At 53.2% G+C, this 27,993-nt stretch overlaps 1 protein-coding gene across 1 annotated transcript in view; it reads left to right on the top strand.

The window, feature by feature from the left end:
* The window catches only part of HS3ST4 (heparan sulfate-glucosamine 3-sulfotransferase 4), a 63,474-nt gene extending 36,720 nt beyond the window's left edge, over positions 1-26,754 (top strand). Inside the window, exon 2 of the mRNA XM_064153449.1 lies at positions 22,950-26,754. Within this exon, the coding sequence (XP_064009519.1) occupies positions 22,950-23,586 (637 nt within the window). The 3' untranslated portion in view covers positions 23,587-26,754. The remainder of the gene's footprint in view (positions 1-22,949) is intronic.
* Positions 26,755-27,993: the final 1,239 nt, after the last annotated feature.

Genomic DNA, 27,993 nt, shown 5'->3' with positions numbered 1-27,993 from the left:
GGTTATGAAACTTCAGCCCAATGCTGAAGGTATTCACAGCTCCTTTGCAGGGACACAGCTCCTCGCTCTGTCTCTCTGGGAGTCTGACAAGCTGTTTGGCATCCCCAGGTCCCACAGCCATCCCTGGATCCAGGCTTAGGTCCTCAGACCCTGCCTGGCATGCACCATTTCCCAGCCTCAAGATTTGTTTAACCCCTCAGGAGGTGAGATGGAGATGGCAAGTGGAGACATTGTCAGCAGATGTCAGACTGAGCTGGGCATCTCTGGTCACACTGCCAGATAGCAAACAGGACTTGTAGATGTACACGGAGATGCTGCATGTTCCCAAAGGCTGTGGAGCTGATCCAGGGGAGAGTGCTGAGTTGAGAGACTTTGCTGGCCCAGGTTGGAATACCAAAGAAAGGAAGAACTGTGGTCTGGCTGCCGTTACAGGGAGCAGGGGATGCCCATCATTTTGCTTGCACTGCTTCCCTGCCAGCTGCCCCACTTCTCCTCCACTGCTGGAGCAGTAACGGGACCCAGCCAGGACCCAGCCTCTCTGGTGCATAAGAAAATCACAGCAGCAGTTAGGGTGGGTTTTGGCTTTTTTCTTTCTGACAGGAAGGAGACATCTTTCCTTATGAGCCTGAGGTAGCCCAGCACAGCCACCACCACCATCCATCATGGCTGGTGCCCAAGCACTCCCAAACTGGAGATGTGTTTGATCTGAAACATCCACACGGGGTGAGGCTGCCAAAAGTCCCCACAGCACCCAGCAGCTGAGCAGGTGGAGACTGATCAGCCCTGGAGCTCCATCCCAGGCAGGGAAGTTGTCCCTGTCCCACTGCCTCTGGTGAGCATTGTCCACCACTGCGAGCTGCAGCAGGCACAGCAAGTACCTGCAGCCTGGCAGAACCCCAGGAGATGGCAGAAATTGCTGCTCAGCCCTGGCCCTGCAGGCTGCTCATCCCCAGGGGTGCAGGCAGCAGAGAGCCAGGGTCTGGCAGGGCTGCCTGTTGCTGGGTATCAGGGTGCTGCAGCCAGTCAGCAGTGGGGTCTCCATCAGTTTGCTGGAAACTTCTGGTGAGCTTACAACCACAGGAAGAGAGATGCTTCCTCTAGAGAACTGGTGACCCACTCTTGGAATCAGAGCTGCTTGCTAGTCCCTGGCAGCTGGAAACCAGGATGGGCATGAGCTCAGAGGGGTGACAGCAATGGCATAGCCACGGTGGGACGACTGCCTTAGGTAGGATGGGGCACAGTTTGGCACTCCCCTGGCACATGGTGTCACTGCTGGTTAAAGTGAAATTGCTCATGGGACAGAAGCCTTGTGCCACTGAGGCCGTGGGCATTTTCCTTCCATGTCACCTGGGTCTTTTCCATCCTGTCCCAGTCGCACTCCCCAGCCTCTCTGCAGGCAGCAGCACCGCGCTCCCGCGGCCAGCGCCAGGGCCCCGCTCTTGGCAAGCACCGGAGGTTTTATTGGCTGTTTGCTGACGGAGTTGGAAATTAACGTGATTATTTTGCACAGTAATTGGCAGCATGTGTGGTGAGCGGAGCAAAACGCAGAGGAACTCAAAGTGAGGAGCTCTGGCATGGAGTGAAGCATCTGGGGAGTTAAACAGTGTGTTTAGTGCCTTGGTATGGTGGTCTACAGCCAGGGTCCCTGTCGTGCGTGTGACGTCCTCTCCTGGCTGGGGCGTGGTGGAGATGGGGCTTCACGCTGGGCACCAAGCAGCCAGTGCCTCTCAGGGGTGCCACCTGCATGCCCATCCGCCTGCCTGCACTGATGGCAGGCACCCAGTGTGCCGTCTGGCATCCGCCGCAGACAATGGCAGGCGGAAGCTCTCCCTCCCACGGCACCATACGGTGGCTTCTGTCACTGTGCCACCACAGGGAGAGGAATTCAGATGTGACAAGGCAGGTTCCTCTGGGCTGCATCCAAATACCCACCTAAGAATAGTTTCTCCCACCAGAAGGTTGGCTGGTCTCAGCCTTGGCACCTCCATTCCTCCTCCTGTCACCTGTTACCAGCTGCTGCTGGTGGATGTGTGCAGAGCCATGGTGGCATTTAGGAGGCACACAGCATGGTTCCTCTGCAGCCTCCTGCTGCCCCCCCAGGTGCACAGAGACAGAAGCCCTGGGCTCACTGACCCGCTCCTTCCCCTGTTCTAGCAGCCGCTCTGTTCTTCCCGTGCTGTCTGGGTGTAGCAGCTGTATCAGGTGGCAGACCTGGCTGGCTTTGTGTCACACACAGCCGCAGCAGACGTGCAGCTCTCAGGATTAGGTGGCAGAGCCCTGGTGTCAGTCAGGATATGGCAAATCCCACGCATGGCACGGGGAGCTTCTGCTCAGGAAGCGCGGTGAAGGAGCCTTCCTCTCTGTTTGCTTTCCGTGGCAGACGTTTACCTTTGCAGCAACGAGCTGGGGAGGGTTTCTTGCTGATGATAAGCCCAGCATTAATATGCAGATGAAATGCAAATCGGCCTACATGAGACATCCTGGTCGGCAGCAGAAGTCAAGGATTTCGACTTGGACATAGCTTAAGCTCCTCAAAACAAGAACACGTAACTTGGTGCAAAGATTTCATCTCAATAACCCTTCCTGTCAACAAGCTGCAGGAGCCTCTGTTTGCTTTCATGATGATGCTCAGGCTGAGGTGAAGTGCTTGGCATCAGTCTCCATGCCCAAGAGCATCCCTGCTGTGCTGCCGCAGTGCCCAGCTCTGCCTCTCCCACAGACTTCAGCAGAGAGGGCAAAGCTTCAGAAGAGCCACCCAAGCCCCAGATTTTGGTCAGAGGTGGCAGTGGCTCTGATTGCCTGTTGCAAGGCTCCAAATCCAAATAAAAGTAATAATTTATGGGCTTTGAAACCCATGAACTGCCCACTGAGGGCAGTTGGGGCAGGTCCAGCAGTGATGCCAGGTCCAGTGACTGCAGGGGTCAGCTCTTCTGCGGGTCCCACCTGAGAGGTGCAGCTGCCACTCGCAGCAGGGTAGGGCCGCAGCCAGCAGTGGGGTGGGAGCAGATCTGCTCCTTGCTGCCCAGAACTCCATCAGTTCCTTTGCCAGGCTGGGCAGTGATACTGGGGGTGTCCCCAGGTGACTGTAGGGAAGGCACTTAGGGACACCATGCACCAGCACTCAGGGATGGCATCTGCTATGCGGCAGCCTCCAGACCACGAGTGCCATCAGGTTGCTGCTTTCCAGGCAGGTTGAGAGGCAGGCTTGGGCACAGAGGAGCAGCAGCCACCAGCCTGCTTGGTAAGTGAGCACTTAATTAGCTTCTGTGTTAAAGCCTGGTCCCCAGGAGCCATACATGGGAGCTGTGGGGACAGGAAAGCTTCTCCAGCAAGAACAAGCTGGGAGACTGTGTGCTTCCCAGGCCTTCCTTCCAGAGCTGGAAAGCTTTCTCACCGGGAGCATGAGCCAAGAAATGCTGGCAGTGCCAGGCAGCTGAGCACAGCCCTCACTGCTCCATCCTTCTGCATAAATTACCTCAGGCTCTGAGCTAAACAAAGGGCCCTGAAATAATTCTGCATTTTAATAAAGTCAGCGTTGGAGCTGCTGTCATCCTCACAGAAAGGGAATTTGCATTTCTCTCTGCCAGCTCGCTCTGCACAGCCTGCTGGCGCTGGGGACCAGCCGCGCTCTCCTGCACCCCACCAAGGACTGGCTTAGGTTTTGTTGTTTAATCACTGTAACACCAGAAAGGCAGCGCAGAGCTGCTCCAGCCCCAGACTGGGGACCACATCAGTGTCTCAGAAGCCCTCCAGTGTGCAGCTTGTCTAAAACGTAGCACTCAGAACGCTTCTGCTGGTGCCCAAGTGTCTCTGCAGCCTCCCTGGCTGCTCTCTCGTGCTGCCCCGCAGCACCAGCCCGCTTGATGTGCTTGGATCAAGAGAAGGAGAGCCAGCACCAGTGCTTCTGCTTTGTGTGTCTGTAAAATCTGGAAGGAAATGAGCTGCAGCTTCTCCTCCCAAGGGAAAGGCATCCCCAGGGCTCAGAACCCATCCTTGGCTGTGCCTCCCGCAGAGAGCGTGCGGTGAGCAGGTGGGCACCCAGTGAGTACCCAGTGAGCTACTCAAGGGTGCCCACTGCCTGGGGCTCCTGCAGCATCAGGATGGCAGCAGGACACAACCCGTGCACCCCTTCTCCTGCAACAGTCCCTTCACTTATATTTCTCAGCTCCCTGTTCTGGGCACACTGGTGATGTGGGGGTTCCAGTCTGGAGGTCACTGCCTTTCCTCCTGGGAGATGAAACTGAGGCTAAAGTGCAAACGTCTGCTGCCAAGGGCTCGGGGGCTTCAGCAGGGCTAGGGAAACCTGCCTGCTTCCAGGGACACCCCCTTATTTTGACAGTTTGCTGAGGGTCCCCAGCCCACTGAGATCCATCCCTCTGGTTCAGGGCTGCTGCAAGCTGAGCTAAGCTCTGGCAGCAGTGCCCTGAGCATTCCCAGTGCCCAGAAAGGGCTGGTCTGTGAGGCTGGCAGCAGCTCCTGCCCAGTCCCTCACCTGCATCCCACCTCCATCCTGCTCCCTTCTGCCGTGCCAGAGCCTCCCACTGCGGGGGAAAGCCCTGCTCGTAGCTTTCAGCATGTTCAATTACTGTCAGTTAACGATGATTAATTTACAATTAAGGGCCTCTAAAGGGTAGTGTGTGTTAAATAAATATTGATCTTTCATTTATGGCCACAGATATATTACCCCCGCTACGGGAGGCGCAGTGGTGCCAGGAGCCAGCTGCTGCTCTCCCAGCATGGTGTGGGCAGAGCTGAGGAGGTTCTCAAGAGACTGGGGGCTGCTGGGTCCAACACTGCCTTGTCCCAGCTGGGAGCTCTGCAGGCTCAGGGCTGGATGAGGATCGCTTCCCCAAAGTGTTCCAACACTGACTGTGATTGTGTGGTCCTGTTCCCAGTTGCAGCCAGCCTGTGGAGCAGGGGGTGCTGGGTGCAGGGAGCTGGTGCTTTTCCTCTTGCATGGCCCCTGATTGGCCTTGTGAAATTAGCTGCCCAGAGCCTGTCATGGCTTTGCTGGACACGCCACAGACTCCTTATGGAATGCACAATGTGGTTTTCACCCAGCGTCGGACGTACTCTGGGGCTGTTGTGGCTGGCACAGTGACACCACAGCACACACTCACATCACATGTGTGAGGAGAAGGGTCGGTGCATCCACAAAGGCACCTTCAGGTGATACCTCTTGAGGTCTCAGGGGTTTGGTGAAGGTGGCCAGGAAAGACATTAATGGGAAGCAGTGTGAGGGCACAAGCAGTACAGACTCAGAGCTTGGCTTCTCAGTGAGCCCCACGCCCTGTGTCACTGTCCTTCCATAGCCTCCCTTGCCCTTGCCCATCTCCTAGCCATGGCTCCTCTGCTGCTCCAGGCTTTGGCCATGCCTGAGCCTGGTATCAATAGCTGGGCCTTAGGAGCCCAGAGAAACGTGGTGCAATCCACCCCAACGCAACAGGTACCAGAGCCAGCACATCCTGACCCTGGAGCTCAGCAGGATATACACAGCACGAGAGCTCTCCTCTTTCCCATCTGGGATTCTTTTCCACACACAGAAGTTTTAGGAGGTGGGAGTGACATCCCACCCCACCTCCTGCCATGTCCCAGGCAGCTTCTGAGTGCTGGCTGCTCCTTTTCCCCTGCACATTCCCAATGGCTGCCCTCTCTCTGGGAGCTGCTCCCTTCTCCTCTGCAGTGCATTTCTTGGAAGCACGCTCACAGGGAGAATATTCTCTTTTATTTGAGGCATGTATTTAAAATGATGCTTTTGTTCCAAATGAATGAGTTGGTTCATTGAGAAGTGCAGTTTCTGTTTTTGAATCAGCAGAGCTGTTTATGCTCATAGTGTCCATAAAACTGTTATTTTAGTCCTGACACTGATGCTTATGAATAAAATTTAGATCTCATTCTGAAGTACATTAGCTGTAGCTATTTGGCTTCTTGTTAAAGCATTAATTTTTATTGAGAAGACTACACTGCCAAGCTGCTCCTTCTGCATCTTGCAGCAAACTAAGTACCTCTAAGTAAAGGGTTTGGTAAGACCAAATCCCAGCTCATGCCCCCTGCCTTGTGCCCTCTGGTCCAAACACTCAGTTTGTGGATGGTTCTCTTCTGCTGCCGGCTCCCAGAGGGAACTTCCTCTTCAACCTGGTGAACAGGGGACGCTGGAGCAGCTGTGCAGTGGCCCAGGAGGTGCTGGGGGGTCTGCTGGAGCCATCAGTTAGCTGGCAGTGCATTGCCTATTCATGACGGCTGGATGTTGGGCGTACTGGAGCCAATTAGCTCTCCCATGTATTTATTGCACTTTTTTGCTTGAAGCAAGCTGTTAAATGTCAAAAATACTTTAGCACTTTAGCAGAAAGATAATTTTTTAATAGATTCCACCTACAAAAAAGGAGCTGACTGGCAGAATATTAAACTGAGGGAGATTTATTTTTAATCTGTGCCTCCAAACAGCTTGAGAGAACCATTTCTGCATGGCTCCTGGCTGACTAATGCTGCTGTCCCTCGCCTGTCCTCCTCGCTTGGTGCGGTGGCAGCTGTGGCCTCTCACATCCCATTAACCTTGTCTGCAGAAGGGACACCTGGCCAAACCCGAGGATTAGCTCTTGTAATTAGGAGTGTAAACATCAGGCAGTGCCTGCTAACATCCACACGTCCCATCCCCACCTTCTCTCGGTGCTCTGAGGGCAGGCTTCTCCAGCCAGGCTCTTCCCATCATTAACTTCCCACACACCAGCTTCCAACTGCATCTGAATTACCAGGCATATAAACCCCAGATCAAAGCATGAGGAGCTGTGGGGGTCCAGAATGGCATTTTGAGGGTGCTGGTTGTGCTCCAGGAAGAGGCTTCAGCTGTCAGTGAGGCTTGCCAGGCTGTGTGATAAGTCTTCTCCTCTTTAGAGCAGCTGATGGCTGTGGCTTGTGTCTGGTAGCAGCAGAGCAGTGGTGTTCTTAGGAGTAGTGATGGTTATACCTGATGGTACAGCACCAGACCAGCACACCCAGGGTTTCCTCAGGGAAGCTGTGGTGGGCACAAGATGCCCTCTTGTCACCCTAGAGTCATAGAATGCTCCGGATTGGAAGAGACCTCCAAGATCATTCAGTCCAACCTAGCACCCAGCCCTGTCCAATCAACTAGACCATGGCACTAAGTGCCTCAGCCAGGCTTTTCTTGAGCACTTCCAGGGACAGTGATTTCACCACCTCCCTGGGCAGCCCATTCCAATGCCAATCACTCTCTCTGGCAACAACTTCCTCCTAACATCCAGCCTAGACCTGCCCTGGCACAACTTGAGACTGTGTCTGCTTGTTCTGTTGCTGCTTGCCTGGCAGAAGAGCCCAACCCCACCTGGCTACAGCCTCCCTTCAGGTAGTTGTAGACAGCAACCTTGTCCTGTGGCTCTGCTAGGTTCCATTTTTAGGCTAAGCAGTATCAGCCTGTTCTCAGCATCTGTAGAAGCTCCTGGTGCTGGTTGGAGCGATTAAGGCATTGTTCATAACACAGAAGGTTCTGAAAATTGAGGTGACTTCATTTGTTTCTCAGTAATATAATGAGCTATTTTGGGTGATGGTAGATTTAATGGCTAAATCAATATGTGTATTTAGTGTTGGGCTTTATTTTAGCAGTAAGTGACATGAGATAAGCAGACTTAGAGAGTGTTAATTGGTTTGTGTTTAGCATTTACACTAATCAGAGTGTGCAGTGCTGCCCAGGGCTCTTCAGCACTGGTAATTCTGTTTATCCAAACCAGGGATTGTTGACTCTATTGACTGCAGGGTATCAGGCTGCTTTTTCTTTTCTTCACTTACTTGAATGTTACACTGATGTGTGAATTTCAGAGCCCTGGCTAGATCTAAGCTGTGTTTGTGTGTGGGGAAGAGTTGGCTCAACAAACCCTGAAGAAAGCAAAACACTAACAGGCACCTGCACCTCTGTGTACACACAGAGTGTGTATGGATACAGAGAGGAGATGGCTAAACAAGCCCTGAAGAAAACACAACACTTAGAGGCACCTGCACTGCCAGAGCCCCCAGTGGACACCAGTATTGCAGGTAAACTGGGATTTTTCCCCTCCATGGCTGATCTCTTGCTCTGCCCTCCTTTTGAGTCTGTGCCTTAGGGAAGATGAGCTTGTGTTCCCTTTCTCTGCCCAGTGTCTGCTGCACCAGGACAGAGCTGCTGTCACTGGGATGTTCCTGGGATGACTCCACCAGTGTTGCTCTGCTTTCACCACCCAGACACAGCAAAAGGAGTTTATAGGCCAAGATGTTTGTGCTGTGCAGCCTGAGGAGGGATCTCATCCAGGCCTGATTGGCAGTGTGACTGTAGCCTGTGGGGTATCTCCTGGGCACAAAAGTGCCTCATGTGCCACAAGCACATCCTCTGCAGCCATTGCTGAGCTGTCTGGCCTGGACTCACCTCTGTCTCTGGGTGACAGGAGCAGATGTCTGGGGCAAAGCCCCCTGGAGCATCCTAAGAGCCCACCCCAGCAGCATACTGAACAGCCAGCCTTCAGAATGGCCTGGAAATGGCCTCTCCACTGCCACCCTCCCTTCACCGGCTCTGTTGAAATGGAGCTAGCTTTGGATCATTTAATTTTGATCTAAACATTTCCTTCCCAGCTGAGGTCTTGGAGAGCACAGGGAGCACAGGTCTGGCTCCTGGCCCCATGCTGAGCCCTGCAAATAGAGCTGTCTGCTGGAGGTGCTGACAGCCCTTCCTGCTGCTGGAAGCTGCCTCCTGGGCCACTCACAGGGCCCTTCCCTGCTGCGGACCACTGCTGGCTCTGTCCCCTTGCAGAGGGGCAGGTGTCGCCAGTGGACACTGGCACATGCAGAATCTGTGGTAGGATGCTTTGTAGAAGGAAGGTCAGACCCCAGAGGCTGCTCCTTCTGGCTTTTCTCAGCTGTACTGAGAGGCAGAAGGAGCTGAGATCCCTTTTATTGGCAAAGTGGTTGTACTGATTGGTGCCCAACAGCCCCCACCTCGGTGGCGGTGCCGATGCAGTGCTACTGCTGGGAGGGCAGAGCGTGGCTGCATGCGATGGGAGCGGGGGGATGCCCGCAGCTGCTGTTACTTGGGGCTGCAGCAGTGTTTTGACAGCTCCCGAGACAGACATTAAATCACTTCTGTGGGGAGAGTGAGGGGATGTCACTGGGAGGGGATGTCACTGGGAAGGGATGTCACTGGGCTTTGGCGAGGAAGCTGGGCTGTGCCGATTGCGGCGGCTGTGTGATCCAAGTCAGAATGAGAATCATAAATCTTGATTATTCTCTGTCTCAGCTGATTTGAACCAAATGCCTTGGACAGGGATACAGTTCACATCTCGCTGAAAACTGCAAAAAACCTGATTAAATGTACAAACTGATATAAATAGCACTCTGTCTGTGTTAATGCCCAAGCTGTCACTGCTCGGCGAGAGGACAGGGCTCTGTCCCAGCCCGGACTGCCTTCCCAGGCGCTCTCCGTGGTGGCTCTCTCCCTTCTGCTGGTTTATTTTGGTGTTGCCCCTGCCATGCTGGCTGCTATTCTGGAGCTGTCAATCACAAACAGCAGCTCTGACTCTGATTGCACTTTGCTTACAATTAAGCATCCTATAGAAAAATGGAAATGCTGGGTCATTAACATAAAGTAATAATAAGGTAAACCGTTCAATTATGGAGGAAAAGCCACTTTGAATAATAAGGATATTGTATGCCTAAAAGACATTCAGATGCCAGTGTATTACCATTTTTGCATGCATAATAAATGAGCTTAAACCCCAAAATAATCGACAGAAGCACATAATAAATAGCTGTGCCCTCGGCAGCAGCCTGGCTGCTCCCAGGGCAGGAGCAGCTCCTCCAGGGGAGTGGAAGGGTCTCAGAGCGGTACAGTCCTTTGTAGTTATTGTGGGGGGTGTTTAGCCACCATGGGGCTTGTCTGACTGGGATCAGGGCAGTGTAGTGTGACCTCTCGATGCTTTGATGGGAACTGCCACAGCCAGGAGCTGGGAGCTGGGCAGAGCAGGAGCTGCAGGAAGAGGCTGCTAAGGGGGCTGGGACAGTGATAATGGAGAGGAAAATGCTGGAGGCTAGGTGCAAACACTCCCCTGCTGCAGACTGCAAATGGGATGTTGTGTTTTGGACAGCTGAGAGGTTGCAGTTGGGAAGATCTGGCCACCCGATGTCTGTGTGGAGAGATTTAGAACTCTGGGGCTTTGCTACATCAGCAGCCATTGCTTTCGAGAGCCTGTCACCTCCTGCTGGGGGCCCATGCTCATAATTGCCCAGGTGTGAAGAGGCAGAAGGCCTCTGTTCCTGGCTGCCCACTGTGCCCTGCCAGGAGCTCTTCTGCCAGCCTTTATGGGAGGTTGTGCCAGAGGGTGACTCCTCTCCTTTCCCTGGCCACCGGCAGTGCGAGAGCTCAGCACCAAGACACGTACAATTACTTCTGTTATTCAACCTGTTCTGCAGATATTGCTCCTCTGTTGTCCCTCTGTAACAATTCCCAGCCTTTTTTTAGCTGCTGATGGCTTGTCTATTACTCTGGCACTAGGTTAGGATAACATCCCAGTGCTTGTGCAGAGTGGAATGTAGTTGTATTTACTGTTTTCCCCCGAAAAGCTTTTAGCACGACACGGCAGCGCCGCTTGCACTTACTCAGACGTCGTTGGGTTTGCTGTTTCTGTTGGGATTTTTTTTTACCTGAGAGAAGTAAATTTTCCACAAGATGAAAAAGAGCTTGTGAGGGGTAGCTCTGTGCCACCACATTTTCATAATCTCTTCTCTTTTTTTCACCTGTGACTGTGGTATTGGCACACTCCCAAGTTTTTCAGGGCTGGTTTGTGTTTGTTTGCTCGTTAAATGGCTTCTGTTTGCTCCCAAGCTGTCTGAACCCCTTCTGCAGGACCAGACCTCCCTTGAGTGAAGATCTCAAAATCCAGAGGGTAGACCTCTTTCTCTGGGTTGGCTGCTTGTTTTCTCAGCCCCTTCCAGGGTTTACTCCAAGTCATGGACATCCAGGTCTTCTCTCCTCCTCTTGTGACAGTGGGGCATGAATGAGCAAGCACTGAAGAGAGTTGTACACATATGTTGACAGGAAAGCTGACTGCCTTTGTGGCACATTCCCAGGCAAAGGACTAGGGCTCATCACTGCCTCTGGAGTACTGTATCCAGTTCTGGAGCCCCCATTACAAGAAGGATGTGGACGTGCTGGAGCGTGTCCAGAGAAGGGCCATGAGGATGCTCAGAGGGCTGCAGCACCTCTCCTATGAGGACAGACTGAAAGAGTTGGGGCTGTTCAATCTGCAGAAGAAGAGGCTCCCAGGTGACCTTCTTGTGGCCTTCCAGGATCTGAAGGGGGCCTACAAAAAAGCTGAGGAGGGACTTTTCAGGCTATCAGGGAGTGACAGGACTAGGGGGAATGGAGCAAAGCTGGAGATGGGTAGGTTCAGGCTGGACGTGAGGAGTAGGTTCTCCAGCATGAGAGTGGTGATACCTTGGAATGGGTTGCCCAGGGAGGTGGTTGAGACCCCATCCCTGTAGGTGTTTGAGGCCAGTCTGGGTGAGGCTGTGGGCAGCCTGCTCTAGGGTAGGGTGTCCCTGTCTATAGCAGAGGGATTGTAACTAGCTGATCCTTGTGGTCCCTTCCAACCCTGACTGATTCTGTGATTCTCTGGCAGCGTGTCCCTGCTCTAGCACACGTGTGAGAGGCAGGACACGCTGCTTCGCCTTAGCTGTGATTAATGCAGTGATTAAAGCTGGTAGACAACACCGTGAGGTTCCCAGTGAACTGCATGCAGAGCTTCTGCAGCCAGGCTTAGTCAAAACCCTGCCTGCAGTGGGGTTAGAAATGTCCATTTCCAGCCTTGCTCACAACCTGCTTCATGGCTGAGTGCTGACTAACCATAAATCTTGCTGGAGGATCGGGCCAGGTTTATCCCTGGTCAAGTGATGTCCCCAGGGGAGCAGCTCAGGAGTCAGCACACCCCATGGCTGCTGGTGGAGAAGGTGGCAGTCACGGGCACCCCCCATTAGGAAGGCAGGGAAACTACAGCAGCGCTCCTAATCTGAGCCTGCCCAAACTGTGTGTGAGCTGTGCAGGCAGATAGGCGAGGGATTTTGACACAAGGCAACAGCTGTATCCCAGAGGAGATCCACTTGAGGAAAGAACAGAAGAAAGCAAGATTTAGCATTAAGATCATAATTTCAGATTGCATTGTGTGAGCATCAACAATCTATAGAGATGAGAGTCTTCGGGGAGCGCCGTGCTGTAAGAGCTATCCAAGCCAGCCCGAGCAGCCAGGGTTATTTTTAATTGCAGCTGAATGGATCTAACCTTGTGATGTCTGTTCACAAAGCATGGCTGGATTAATACAGGTTCCATAGTTGCTTCTGCTAAAAGACTTTAATGGATCAGCTTAGCTCCCTGCTCCATGATTATCGTGTTCCTGCCTGCCTATCATGCAGGAGCCAGATGGTCCCAGTGAAATCAGAGCATATTTAGATTTTTGTCTGCTACTCAGCCAGCTGCCCACTGGTTTTGTTGCATAGTGGTAGGAGGAAAGGAGCCTTGCTGGGTGAAGTTCACCCACCTCTTTCCCTAGCCCCGGTGTCTTCTCCACCTTCTGAAAGGCCCCACGGATAGGCTCTGTGGCATGGCTTGCCCGGCTGGCCAAGGGCAGCAGCTCAGCTCCCACAGCTCCATCTCCTGGCACCGATTCTGCCGCTTCCTGGTGCGCTGGAGGATGTTTTGGGTTCCGTTGGCAGTGAGAGCCATTAAGAAGGTACAAGTACTAAAGAGATCCTGAGCGATGCCTATGAAACCTCTGAATCCCTGACAGAATCAATAGTGGGCTCTCAGGAGTCACTGCTTATCCAGGCCAACTTAAGCAGATGCCAATGAGCCGTTAAAGATTTTGCATTTTGTGGAGACACCGAATCCCTTCTGCCGCGATTGCTGGGCTCTAGGCTGAGCCAGATGATGAAAAATCACATGAGGAACAGACTCAGTTCCAAAGGCATTTTCCTCAGCGTCTGGGAGAGTGGCTCCAGCGAGGCTCGCATCCTTCCTCCGGCTGTGTGCCCATCTAGCACTGGCAGTGCCCAGCAAACCTGGGCTGTCTGATGTCACTGGAGCAGAGCCCTGTCCTGCAGGGGCTGCCTCAAGGATAGGCACAGAATCCTCTGGCCTCTCCCACCCTGCTCCTCCACTTTCCCGGTAAAGGAGGGAGCAATGGAGCCATGCCCTATGGAAAGGAGGTCCTGGGGCTGGCACCTGGGATGAGAAGAGGCCTGGTGGCATCCTGGACAGGAGTTGTGAGTGGGCAGCTGCCTGCTGGCACTGCCCAGCAGCCTGTAGCCCAGCTCAGGTTGATGCCCTGCTGCACACACTGGCCTCCTGTGGGGTACCTTTGCTGTGGACACAATTTCCAGTGTGGCATCTTAGTTACCACAGCAACAGGATGCTGCCACTCAACAGCATAGAGGATCAGCTCCACCCACAGTTACTCAACAGGCACCTGCGTTGCTTTGGCAACGTGCACCCTTCTCCATCCTGTGCCACCGCTGCAGAGGGCTGGCCCAGAGTGAGCATGGAGCATTAGGGGCATGCTTGGGGACACCAAGATGCTACTGAGCCCCAGCTGTCCCCATCCTCCTACTGCAGTGGGAGACAGGGCTGATCCTACTCTGACTGCTGTGTCCTAGGCTCATGAGTCTTACACCGCCTGGGAGACCCTGAAGCTCCACAGTGCCCTGCTGGTCCAGAGCAAGGAAGGTTTCTTGCAATCTCAGCTGCTCCCATGGGATTGTTTTGCTTGGACACGAAATGGCTTTGCAAACTCCGTGACAAGTGAAAGCTGCTGGTTCTGGAGAGGGAGACCAACAGTTCCAACACCCCTTAATTTGGGCTGTTGAGTTCTAGCAGAGCAGAGCTGAAGTCAGAGAAGGGCGGTTCATCCCCTTCTCCCACAGCCACCAGCTTCCAAACCATTAAACTCTTCCAGTGAGCCTCCTGGGGGAGATCTGTTTTGCTTTAGCCCCGGTCTGAGCTGGCACCCGCTTCTCTGAGAGTGCTTTACAATTTGCATTTAATGTTTTTGAGCAGACATGTGGAAGCTGTTCGAATTAGAGCAGGATGAATCTATTAGGCAGCGACAGATGCAAGTTTTGTGTCTCTTATTAGAAGGGATTGGATTCTGAGGTTTAGTGATGTGCAAAGGATTGGACTTGGGAGAGATTAAAATTATTTTCAGCGTTAAGCACAATATTTCTAAGCTAATGCACTCAGTCTTGAATATAGATTCACAGACCAAAAAGATTATGAAACATTAAACCTATGTAAATTCAGCTGTAAATTTATGTTTGAACAAATTCAACAAGAGATTTGACTTGGGGGCTTACAGCAAAGAGGTTCTGCTTTTAATGCGTGTTGCAGGCTCGGGTTGCAACGCCGTTCTCCCCTTGGAAGTCCCACGCCTGCTGAATTACTGGCAGGTCACAGTTGACAGCTCAAGCAATTATACTGGAATGTGTTAATAACAGAAAGGAAAATTGCTTCGTGTTTGTCTTTCCAGAAGACAAAAGCAGATGTTTGCTGCACCCTGAGGAGCAGCAGAGGTGAGCACCGTGGGCAGGTGACTCCGTTGCAGCACCTGGCCGCCACCTCTTCCGTGTGGCAGCCACGCAAATCTCTGCCCTTCTCGGTGGTTCTCCAAGCCCTGGGAGTTGTTGTGGACTTCTTCCTTTCTTTTTTGTCTTCCTCCCCCCCCCCCCCCCCACTTCTTGTTGAGAACACGAAAATGCAGTTGACAAAGAGTCCTTTTGAGAGGGATTGAAGGCAACCTGAAACATCGTGAGCAAGCTGCCTACACAGAGATAAATGACAGCTGTGAGTGAAGGAATAAACAAGATAATCTGGGTTTAAATAAAGCACAAGGGGGTTTTGGCAACGTGCAAATTCACCAATTTATAAATGTAGCCTTTGGAAATAAAGAGCTTGTCTGAAGTCAGCAGTTAAGGACAATTACCGCAGCACATTTTCCCAGTGAGGGCTTAGAGCTGGCCTTTGCCACAAAGCAGGGAGGACCGGGAGCCAGCTGTCCTGCCCACCGTGGCACAGCGCCAGGGGGCAGAGCCTAGGAAGGCACAACATCAGCGGCACCCTGCCTGGCTGGGAGCTGGAGTGGTTCTTGGGGGGCAGGCAGAGCGCCCCTCAGCCTCCAGACCACAGTGCTGGAGGGGTGAATGGAAGAGTCATAGAACCAATCAGGGTTGGAAGGGACCACAAGGATCATCTAGTTCCAACCCCCCTACCATAGACAGGGACACCCTACCCTAGAGCAGGCTGCCCACAGCCTCATCCAGCCTGGCCTTAAACACCTCCAGGCATGGGGCCTCAACCACCTCCCTGGGTAACTCATTCCAGGCTCTCACCACTCTCATGCTGAAGAACTTCCTCCTCACATCCAGTCTGAACCTACCCATCTCCAGCTTTGCTCCATTCCCCCCAGTCCTGTCACTATCTGATAGCCTAAAAAGTCCCTCCCCATCTTTTTTGTAGGCCCCCCCTCAGATCCTGGAAGGCCACAAGAAGGTCACCTGGGAGCCTCCTCTTCTGCAGACTGAACAACCCAAACTCTGTCCTCATGGGAGAGCTGCTCCAGCCCTCTGAGCATCCTTGTGGCCCTTCTCTGGACATGCTCCAGCATCCAGCATCTCCACATCCTTCTTGTAATGGGGGCTCCAGAACTGGATGCAGTACTCCAGGTGGGGTCGCAGCAGAGGGGGAGAATCACCTCCCTTGTCCTGCTGGCCACACTTCTCCTGATGCAGCCCAGGCTCTGCTTGGCTCTCTGGGCTGCAAGCGCACACTGCTGGCTCATGATGAGCTTCTTGTCCAGCAGCACCCCCAAGTCCCTCTCCTCAGGGCTGCTCTCCAGCCACTTGCTGCCCAGCCTGGATTTGTGCAATAGGGAAGGACAAACAGAGCAGAAGCCAAGCAAGCACCCAGTGATAGGTATCTTGTCATTCCTGAGTCCAAGCTTTGGAATGGCAATGGAAGGTTGCCTTTGGCATTGCACAGCACAGAGATGCTTCTGCTAACAGGCACAAAGACATGAAGCCCATCCTCATAGCTGAGCTAAAGGAGCCATTGGTGGTGGGTTGTGGTGGAGCTCCTTCCAGTGACATCATCACCCTTCTTTTTGGGTGGGTAGTGATGGAGACAGAGGGGAGGCAGGAGATGAGTGAAGACCAGCAGCAGAACCATGAGTAGACATGTCCCATTCCAACCCTTCACCTCCTTGGGCTGCTCTGCAGAAGTGGATCAGGCATGGTCAGCAGCATGGCAAGGCCTCTTCACGAACCAATCTGGCGGTGGAATGGAAAGAAATGCTGCAAGAGAGGCCAAAGTGAGGCTGGGAGTCTGTGCAGCACTCCCCAAGAGCAAAGCCCCAGCTCAGCACCGCTGATGGTCCAGTAGCAGCCACCAGAGGAGAGCAGTCTGCAGGATCCATGCTGGGGACCTCTGTCAGCACATGCAGTCAGGGCAGGGCACAAGGGCTCTGTGAAGGTTGCCTGCTCTGAGGAGCATTCCTGCTGTGCCAGAGGCTTGCTGCCCCGGATTTAGCACCCTCGTGGCTCTCAGCAGCAGGAGCCAGCAGTGCCATGCATTGTTTTCTGCTGTGCATGTGGCAACAGCTCTTGTCTGCAGCAGGATGCACAGGACATGCTGGCTCCTGGGGCTGACAGGCACCAGCCCCTCTCACAGCTGCCATTTTAAGGTGGTAGATCAGCAAGGAGGTCCAGGTGCCTACCTGGGGAAGGGAGCACCTCGAATGTCACTCTGAAGCAAGGCATAGTTTGGGAAAAAGCATTTGAAGGGGCTCTAGGAGAGCTGGAAAGGGACTTTTGACAAAGGCATGGAGTGACAGCACAAGGGCTAATGGCTTCAAACTGGAAGAAGCTGGATTTAGATCAGACACAAGGAAGAAATTCTTCCCCATGGGGGTGGTGAGGCACTGGGAACAGGCTGCCCAGAGAAATTGTGGAGGCTCCAAGCTTGGAATTGTTCAAAGCTAGCTGGATGGGGCCTTGAGTAACCTGATCTAGTGGGAGGTGTCCCTGGCCATGGCAGGGGGTCGGGAACTAGATGATCTCTATGGTTCTTTCCAACCCAAACCTTTCTTTGACTCTGATTTCTGCCTGAGCATCCCAGAGCTCCAGGGTTCCAGTGCTCTGCAGGACCAGAGGTGCCTCGAGGACATGCTGCAGCTCCCAGCATTATCCTCAAAACCATACAACAAGAGCTGAATCTGCCTCTCCTCCTCTTTTTGCTTGATCACCACTTCCCTGCTGCCTCTCCTGAGTGCCAGCCCAGCTACCCATTAGTCTTTATTGTGCACCAAATTAAACACAGTCCTACAGTCCTTAAGTGTGGCAACCCTTTCAGATTATTAGCTCTGCAATATCTTGGCTCCTGTTTATTGTGATAACATCATCTGAAGGGGCTGTTGTAATCAACAGTTTTGTTCATGCTTCTTTTATAAACCCCTAGTGTGTTTGCTTTATAGCTTGAACATCAGCCACTACAACTTGCTTCCAAGTGTGTGGTCTGGAGTGTCCCCATCAAAGAGACACTTTGAGGTTTGGGCTTGGTTTGGGTTTTCAGCAGCAGCTTATTGAAATCATCACACAAAGTTAAAAACTAAGCAAGTATAATATTGAAGGCAATGCAATCATCTTGCCCTGACCCTAGAGGGGACCAAAATCTTTGTCTACCAAACTATCCATGAAGAAGCTATTCCAGCACATGGCAATGCCAGGAAGGAGGGATGAATGTGCTTCAGGCTGTCAGCAGCCCCTGCCAGCAGCAGGACCGATAAGGGTGGCAGCATAGTAAAGGAGAGTAACAGAACTTTGACTCCTGATCCATTTTCATCTCTCTTAAAGCACTGTCATCTAAAACCTTGCAAATCACAGTCATAATCCATAAGACACAGCAAATGAAGCCTTGTGCCTGCACTGAGCACCTGCTGTGGGCTGCAGATGGCTCCCAGAACTGCCGGGATGCTGGTGGGGGGGAAGCAGGAGCAAGCACAGGACAGACCCTGTCAGTAACACCCAGCTGCACAGCCAGAGCATTGGCATAAGGGGCAGGGACCCAGCCAGCCCTCAGTTCCTCTGAGCTTTGGGTCTGAGCCTCCACAGGTACTTGTTTGCAGACAACATCTTGTCAGCTAGGAGAGCCCAGGTACAAAGATGTTTTACCAAGCCTCAGTAAGCCAGAGGCTGTGCTTAGACCGGTCCAGGGAGCAGCCGAGGTGCTAAGTGGCCATACACAGTGTTCCTCAACCTAGGAGGAACCTCTCTGCCCCTGACTCCCCAAAGCCTCACTGTAGAGCAGATGTGTCCAGGTGGGCCAGAGCAGGTTTGTGCCATGCCTAGTGGCAGAACAGATGACAGCAATGGTCCCCTTGAGCCCTGTTGTCTGAGAGTCCATTGCTCATAGTCCAGCAGAGCTTTTTTTTTGCCACGTTTTGACATTTGACAGCCTGCTGCATGCTGCCAGGGTGTCTGACTCAGAGGAGCAGGCACCAGCCAACTCTGCCTGCCTAGTCCCTCCTTCTGCTCAGACACTTGCACAGTTAAACAGCTTCTCCTGTCTGAGAAGCACAGACCAGTGTGTGGGGCTGCCGTGCACGTCTTGGGGTGACTGAACACCAGGATAGTTCCCCATAGTGCCCACAACGTAGGTTCGCTGTCATCCTGCTTGCCCCATTTGATCTTCTTGTCTCAAAGCACTGAGCCAAGCTCCCAGGAACAGGAACAGAAGCATAAGGACAGCCCCAGGTCAGCCTCCAGAGAGCTTCACCACCATTATCAGCTTGAGACCAAACACACTCCTGGCCTGGAAGGGATATTGTGAGAGTGTCTGCCATGAGCTAACACCTTCAGCATTCCTGTGGAGAGCTGGCAAAGGGAGAATCAGAACTGGTCTGACCCTTTCAAGCTTTACTGTGGAGTAGAGACTAAGGTAAAGGGAAAAGGTGGGGAGGTGCTTTCTCCCCTCATGGAGCAGGACAGCAGTGACTACAAAACCATAGCAGAGGAGTAAAGCTGCCCGAGCAGAGACCAGTCCATGGCCCCTGTTTCTGCTTGATGTCTTTGAGCAGAAAATTCAGCAAGCCAGGACTGACTGGCCACCATCTCTAGAGCTGCCACTAACTACAGAGATCAGGAATATTAAACCTATTGGAACTTTCCACTGTGGTATTTGATTAAATTTGCAGTGATGGGAAGCAAGAAGGAGCATGGGCAGAGTAATCCCACAGCAGGACTCCCTTGGTCCTTCCTCAGGGTCTCCCATTACTGACCAGGATCCAAGACAGGCAGCCTGGCAGGAGCCTGCCTAGCCAGCATGCAGGCTGCATTCGTGCCCCTGGGTGGCAGCTGGGAACTGGGGGAGTTCTGGGGTTCGCTCAGGCAGCCAGCAGCAGGGCAGGAGGTGTCTGCAGCCAGCTCCCTTACACGGGAGGGGCAGACCAATGCTAGCTGCAGCTGATGATAAAATAACTGTTTTGTGGAGCAAGGAACAGAAGAGTAACAGATCGATTTTGGTAATTAATGGTTCAATACAAACCTGTTGTGGGAGTGCCCTGGGCAGAGGCACTGGATTGGAAGTGCCTCTACTCCCTGGTGTCAGTTCTCTGCCTCACTTCTCCGCCTGTTCTTGCACAGCCCCCGGTGCCGGATAGCGCTCAGCTGGGCTGCTGAGCAAGCCTCCCACTCCTCTTCCAGATGCTCCTCGGGGCAGGGATTGTGGCTGTCCAGGCAGTGCTCATTGCAAAAGGGATGAAAACCTCCTCCAGCCACAGCCAGAGTGGTTTCCGGTGCCAGTCCTCGCTGGGGGTGGATTGCTGCTCTCCTCAGAAGCTGGCAGCTGGCACTGGGGCTTGTGAGAGCAGCTGCAAGGAGCATTGCTGAACCCCCAGCAGCTGCCAGCCCTCCTTCCCTTCAGCTCCCCTCCTTCCTCCCACAGTCATACCAAGGCTGAAACCTAATTTCCATGCAGAAATTCTTGCACTTCAGTTCTAAGTTTGTTAAGCAATCTATTAAAAGAGAAAAATTGAAGTGGAGAATTTACACAACCACCCTGGGATTTTGTGGGCACCATGGGAAGGTTAGGAGCAGGACAAGGTGGCAGTGCAGGACTGCAGACACCTTGCTGTGTCGAGACACGCTAGCGCTGTAGTGGGACGCAGTGCTAGGGGGACACAATGCTAGAGAGATGAGCTCCCTGGCACAGTCTGGTCACCACTGTGCTGGCCTTGAAATGTGCGAGCTGGAGTCTTATAGCCCTGCTCCCCTTAAACTCCCTTTGCCAGGACTCAACTGGAGAGTTCTCAACAGCAAAACTGCAGGAAGCAGAGGACCCACAGGACCCTCTGACCTCTTCATCCAAAAAAGGGCTGGAGGCATGAGCAGCCCTGTGGCAGAATCAAACCAACCTTCACTGTCACCTTGATGGGAGATCTGGCAGCTCCTAAATGAAAGGATTGCACCATCAAGAAGCACTCAGATCATGGGGAGGTGTAATGCAGCTGAGCATGAGGACAGGGTGAGGGAGCTGGGTCTCTTTAGCTGGAGAGGAGGAAACTGAGGGGTGACCTCATTCATGTTGATAAAGATGTGCAGGGCAGTGTCAAGAGGATGGAGTCAGGCTCTGCTCAGTGATACCCAGTGATAGGACAAGGGGCAATGGGTGCAGGATGAAGCAGAGGAGGTTCCATGTGAACATAAGAAAAAACTTTATCACTATGAGGATGACAAAACACTGGCACAGGCTGCCCAGAGAGGCTGTGGAGTCTCCTTCTCTGGAGACATGCAAAACCCACCTGGATGCACTGCTGTGTGACCAGCTCTAGGTGATACTGCTCTGGCAGGAGAGTTGGATTGGATGATCTTTTGAAGTCTCTTCCAATCCCTAATATTCTGTTATTCTGTGATTTAGCAGCCACAAACAGGAGGCAGCTCTGCAGGCCAGGCTGGCTGGGCCCTGCCAGCCACAGCTGCTCACAGGCTCAGCTGCATAGCTCCTGGAATGATTGCATCCTGGAGCTTGAGGCTTTGACGTCAGCAGCACTGCGGTCGCCAGCAGCCAAGGTGCTCTCACAGAGCCATTTCCAGCCCCTTGACATTGTTCCTCACCATGTGTTTGTACTAAAAATAGTTGCAATGGGAAGGGATGAACCTGAGCGTTGCCACCCTTCGTGTCTGCTGCAGGGCACCTGGCCAGCCCTCCCCAGACACAGCACCACCAAGAACTGTGTCTCTGGGGCAGATTAGCCAACAGCAGGTTTAACAAACTACACGTTGTGTGGGTGTGCCTCAGCAGGGGTGATTGAAAAGGTTAAGATAAAAGTACTGGGAGAACACACTTAAGAAGCAGCTGTGTTAACCGTGAGCCAGCCATGTGCTGGCACAGCCAAGAGGGCCAACAGTGTCCTGAGCTGCATGGAGTCTGACCAGTAGGGTCTTCCTCTATTCTGCACTAGGGAGGCCCTGGAGTACTGAGTCCTGTTCTGGGCTCCTCAGTCTACTGGAGAACTACTGGAGGGAGTCCAACAGAGGCTGTAAAGATGCTGAGGGGCCTGGAGCATCTCTGTGAGGAGAGGCTGAGAGCCCTGGGGCTGCTGAGCCTGGAGAAGAGCAGCCTGAGAGGGAATCCAATCAACGCTCAGCAAGAGCTAAAGGGTGGGGGGCAAGAGGATGGGGCCAGACTCAGTCGTGCCCAGTGACAAGATAAGGGACAACAGAAACAAACTGGAACCCAGGAGGTTCCATCTGAAGAGGAGAAAATTCTTTGCTGCGTGGGTGCTGGAGCCTTGGAGCAGGCTGCCCAGAGAGGTTGTGGAGTGTCTTTCTCTAGAGAGAGTGCAAACATTGTGGCAAGCTGCTGTGGGTGAACCTGCTTTAGCAGGGGGTTGGACTGGATGATCTCGAGAGGTCCCTTCTAACCCCTATCATTCTTTCTAGCATCTCTGCTGCAGATGACACAGAGAGGCCCAGAGTGGAGCCCTACAGGGCAGGGGGGCACAGTGGCATAGCTGGGGCTGGCCATGTCCATGGCACGTGCAGGAGCTGAAAGTGGACGGGTACCTGGCTTATGGCACTGCCCTCCAGATGGCTGCTGAGGAGATGCAGAAAGTGGCTGTAGCGCTCTTGCAGGGACATAATTTAACACCTTCTGGCTTGCTATGATAATCTTTAACTGGGGGCAGCTGGGACAAGCGTTTACCTCTTCATTTCCTTAGATATAAATGCTATCTGGCTGCAGTTCCACCTTACAAATGGTAATATGCTATCCAAGAAACTCTTGCTCCATGCTAATTTATCCAGCAGGCGAATTCCTTTTGGCTAATAAAAGTGCTTGCACGGGAAGCTCAAAACCCAGCAGCGATTAATTATTGACAGAGCATGTGAATTAGAGATAAAAGAAAAGTCATTCTTTCTTACACACAAGATAGTAAATAAATTTAATTATTGTACTAGAAGCAAGGGATCTTATTCTGTATTAAGTTTTATTAGCTGAGACATTTAAAAGCATGTCATCATAACAAAAAGGTCTTGTATAATCCTAACTGCACCACTCTGCTACAAGGCTCTGAAGTGAATGGGCTTAATTGAGCCCCTGGCAGCAGCTGGCTGCTGAGCAGACAGGTATTGTGCAGGTTTAGTGCCAATTAGCTTCTGCCTACATGTGCCGGTGGCACAATGTGCTACCGAGGCTTATCGAATGCTTCGGCCAAGAAGAGACAAAGCCAGGAGCGCTCTGGACGCTGGGGCACGCTGCTGTGGCAGCATCCCTCCTCCTCCTGAATGTCCTGCCAGCACCTGCTCGGGGCAGGAGGGACGCCAAGGTGTCTGCCCGTGCCTGGCCCCTTGCTAACCACCCCTCCTCTGCTTCTGCGCAGGAATGTGATGCCCAAGACTCTGGAGGGGCAGATCACCATGGAGAAGACCCCCAGCTACTTTGTGACCAACGAGGCCCCCAAGCGCATTCACTCCATGGCCAAGGACACGAAGCTGATCGTGGTGGTGAGGAACCCTGTCACCAGAGCCATCTCCGACTACACGCAGACGCTCTCCAAGAAGCCAGAGATCCCCACCTTTGAGGTGCTGGCCTTCAAGAACCGGACCCTGGGGCTGATCGACGCCTCCTGGAGCGCAATCCGCATCGGGATCTATGCCCTGCACTTGGAGAACTGGCTCCAGTACTTCCCCCTCTCCCAGATCCTTTTTGTCAGTGGCGAGAGGCTCATCACTGACCCGGCTGGGGAGATGGCCAAAGTTCAGGACTTCTTAGGCCTCAAGAGGATTGTGACAGAGAAACATTTCTATTTTAATAAAACCAAGGGGTTCCCCTGCCTCAAGAAGCCAGAGGACAGCAGCACTCCCCGCTGCTTGGGCAAGTCCAAGGGTCGAACTCACCCCAAAATTGACCCAGACGTCATCCACAGACTGCGGAAGTTTTACAAACCCTTCAATGTCATGTTCTACCAAATGACAGGCCAGGATTTCCAGTGGGAGCAGGAAGAAAGTGAGAAGTAGAACCACTTAAAAAGGGGGGAAAAAAGCACTTTTCTTTTGAGATGAGAATCATCCTTAGAGACCCAAAATTCACTCGGGGCTGAGGCTCAGCCTTGCAAGCGCAAGACTCTTGTGCTGTCAGGGTTGCAGCCCAAGCTGCTCCAAGATTCCAGCTCTGGAACCTTAGTGGCATGTCACCTCAGGTTGCACATGGGCTGAGGAGTGTGGGGGGGTGGCTGGGAGGATAAGGAAGCGTTTGTGTCAACATTTTGCTGCTGGTGTCCTGCTCACAGCCAGGCAGGGAGGACCAGCACCTCCTGCCACATCCAGCTGGGCAGGAGTGTGACTGACAAAACCCAGCAGCCCTGGGACAAACCCATAGGTTTGAGTTCTCCTGCCCTGGCTTTTAGTTTTACCCTAACAGCAGCATCAGATCTGGTGAATTCAGGACACATGCATTGACATGCACACTGGTATTTGTGTGTGGAAGGAATCAAGCCAGTTATGCTGCAGAGGAACTATTACAGGAACTTCATTTGCACCAGACATTTCAATTACTTCTTGCACTAGAACTCCTATTTACCAAGTGCCACAAAACACCAGGGCCTGATCCTCCTCCAGCTGATGGGTGCATCCCCACCACTGGCAGAGAGTTGTTCCTGCTTTGCTGGGATGCTCAGTGAGATCAGAACTGGGGGCTCCCCTAGATGCCCCTGCTCCTGGGACCATCCCCAGGCACCTGCTTGAAGCACACCAGGGCCTCGCTGCATGGTCATGCTGCCGAGATGCAGTGCAGAGCCCACACAGCACCTCCCAGCCAGACTGTGGCATGCCCTGCTCCGTGGTTTGGAGCCAGGCATTCCTGATCGTCACTGGGTGGCCCATCACAGGGCAGAGGTGTGGGGACAGCCCCAGTGTAGGGTCTGGGCAGGACTGATCCCTGGAGTCCCTGGCACTGCCCTTCATTTGCACCTTGAAAACAAGATCTCTGCTGCCTGCTGCTGCCAGTCAGGTTGGCAAAACGGGGGAGCAGCTTCACCTCTACTTCAGAATTCCAACTCAGCAATTAATTCTGAGGGTGAGCATGGCTCTGCACAAGTACATGTGCTTTCTAGGGGAAATGACCATGGCAACCACTTTTGCAAGTCCTGGTAGAACCTGTGGAATAAACACATCTCCCAACTGGCTCATCCAGCAAGGTGCTGGGAGCTGTGCACTGGAAGCAGTGGAGAGCAGACCAGCAGTGCTTTGACGCAGCTGTGCTGTTTTCATCCCCATCACACAAAGAGAACCAGCAAGACAGGGGGAATAAAAGAAAACACGGAGCTGCTGCTGCTGCTGCTGCAATGTTCCCTTTGCTTGGGTGACTTCTGATGGCACTCAAACGTCACCGGCCACCTGCTTCGGTTTAATGCATGGTGAGGATGGCTCCAGGGGAGTGCAGTTGTGTCCCTCGTCCCCTTTTGGGTGGCAGGTCCCTGGCTGTTGGAAGGCAGTAGAGGTGTGTGGTGTGAGATTGCTGTGGGAGACTCAGTTTTGATTAAGGTGGCAAGAAATCCCTGCTGATCCAGCCAAGCCAGTGACACGTCTGGGTAACAAGCTGAGCCTGCTCTGGCTTTCCTGGCCTGTCCCCTGGTTCAGTATTCCCTGAAGTGGTGCTGGAGCCTTGGATTGGGTGAAGAAGAACTGAAGCTGCCTGGGAAACATTCACTGTGGGCCACGCTGGAGGGACACTGCAAGGTCCCTGCTCACGCCATGTTAGTTCCTGTTAGGCTGATGAGATGAAAAAACCAGCTCCTGGTGTAACACAGCTGTCACAGGCTCGCAGGCCCCCACGTTACTGCATGAAAATTGGAAGTATGTAATAGGAATTGTTTCACAGTGTCTCACTGAAACATCAGCTCAGCTCCTAGGTGACAGCAGCTGTCCCACAGTTTGGTGCAAGCTGCTTGAAGGAGTCAGTCAGAGGACAAGGGGCTGGTCCAGGCCCCTCACCACAGGGACTTTCAGATGGTTTTGCCTGTTCCAGGGTGCTGTAGCTGTGACACCACTGGCACTGCTGGCTGTGAGTGGAGCCTGCTGGGGAAGATGGAGAGACCAGTGGCCCTCAGTGGCTCTGCTGGAGGGGCTCAGCTCTGGAGGAATGTTGTCCTGGCTCATGGCATGGCCAGAACCTGGCAGGTTGGCACTGCGTGCAACCACATCTGTTGCAGCTATTAGTGTGGTACTGGGCATCATCTCAGCAGCCAAAGCTTGGACAGCCAAACTTCATCCACAGCTTAACCAGTAGCAGCTTTTCTCTGATATGGGTCTCATAACACTTGAAAGAGGCCCTGAGACCTCCCCCCTACCCAGCAGGTATCCCTGCAAACCCAGCCTTGGTCTGGTCTGAGCCCTGCCCCATCACATCTCCCTGGGCAGCTCAGGCCAGCTTCCCTGGGAAGCACCTCTGGTCCTTGACTGCCATCAAACCACTGTCACTGGTGGTGGTTTGATGGCAGTCAAACCCCGTGCCTCTTGCTGGAGGGATAGGAGATCCAAACCCATGTGTTTGAGACTGCAGTTCAGTGAAGCACCCCAGTGGGGAAGCCGTGGTGTGTGCTGGGCCAGGCAGGGGCAGCCATCCTGCAGTGGCACCAGCTGCAGTCGTGCCTGGGGCTCAATCCTGCAGCTGGAGTGAGGATGTGGAAGAGAGATCCAGAGAGGGGTTCCCACTGCAGGGCCCCAGCTCAGCAGGAGCCATCCCATAGCTGCTGGTGCTGGCCCTGCCCACGCCTCACCCCCTCACCTCTGCTCCCACTCCCTCTCTTTCTGCCCTATCTCCAGAGGTTTATTTTTGACACTGGTGCCATCTCCAGCTTGGGAAGAGCCACTGAGCACCTGGGTAGGAAAGGAAGTCCAGCATGGTGGAAGAAGACCCCTCTGGGTGCCACCAACATGCCACCAGCCCCTTGGCAGCGCTGGCAGGGAGTGGGATGTGCCAGCCAGCATGGGCTGGGGGCACAGAGTGCTCCACGGGGGTTATCCCATTCTGTTTTCCTGCGCTGTGTGCCCTGCCCCTGCCGCACTCAAAGCGGGGGCTGGCAGGGGGGAGGAGGGAGATCTTTCCTGGCTGGCCAGCCAGTGGCCTGCCAGATGAGAGACAGTCAGGTTAAGAACACCTTTTTTTTTTTTTTTTTTTTTTTTTTTTTTTTTTTTTTTAATTAAACTATTTAAATGTCAGCATCAGGATACAGAGGAAATTGAGTTTTGTATTTGATTTCAATTAGCAAAGCATAAATTATATTCCATTTTATCCACAGGCTGGGTGATTCATTGTTCTGGAAAAGCTGGGACGTCATGGTTCAGAGACTGGAAATGGAGAGTTAGGATCTGTTGGGGTTTTGTTGTTTGTTTGGGTTTTTTTTTTTAATGAAGCCCAACTGCTGTGCTCTCACCTCCTCCCAAACGTGTCTCTGTCTGTCCGTGTCACTCTGTACCTGAGTATGAAAATCCTCAACTGAACACTTGAACCCACAGCACTAAACAATAAAACGTTGTAGCAGCTGCATTTCTCTGCTCTGTTTCTCCTGCACACACCACACTCCCCCTCCCCCAGCAGCACCAACACACTCCAGCCGCCAAACCATGGTGGGCACTGGCCAAGACCCACCACCAGCCAGTCCAGACACCAAGCAGGACGTGGCCCCACCAATGCCAAAAGGGCCAGGGGAAGACACATGCCACAGCCAGGACATGTACCTAGGCCTAGGACCATGGCCAGCTGAGCCAGCTGGAGGAGTTCCCAGCCTGTTGAGCATCATCCTCAGAAATCCTCTGCATGGGATCAGGTCAGGGACCCATGGAGAGCAGAAGCCCTGCTTTCCTCTTCAGAGAGGGACCAGCCACTGGCCCCTAGATCCAGAGCTGTCTCAACTGCAATTCTGCAGTAGAGGACAGCAGGATACATCCATGTCCCCATGCTGGGGGACAGCAGGAAGCATCCATGTCCTTGTGATGGGGGACAGCAAGATATGTCTATGTCCCTTTGATGAGAGAGAGCAGGATGTGTCCATGCCCTCATGGTGAGAGACAGCAGGATGTCTGCATGTCCCTCTGGTGGGGGACAGCAGGATATGTCCATGTCCCCGTGGTGGGGGACAGCAGGCTTGGCCCTGCAGTGGGGTCCAGCAGCCCTGTCCCTGCGGTGGGGCACAGCTTTCCCCACTGACCTCGCAGGCTGGGGTGTACCTCCCACTGTGGCAAAGAACAAATCCCTGAACAGTGCCCAGGAAGTTTCACTTGCTGCTGCTGCTGCTGCTGAGTAAATCGGTGGCCCATAAAAGGCAAGCAAGGGCCAGCTGCCAGGCAAAGAAATTAGGGGGAACATTTTTTTCATCCTATTTTCTGTGCATAATTTGCTGCTAGTTTGGAAAGGGGGAGGAGGGG

The sequence above is a fragment of the Pogoniulus pusillus genome, chromosome 13 (assembly GCF_015220805.1).
Source record: "Pogoniulus pusillus isolate bPogPus1 chromosome 13, bPogPus1.pri, whole genome shotgun sequence".
Lineage (NCBI taxonomy): Eukaryota > Metazoa > Chordata > Aves > Piciformes > Lybiidae > Pogoniulus > Pogoniulus pusillus.
Note: the sequence above shows the minus strand (reverse complement) of the source record. Positions and strands in the feature narration are given on the sequence as shown.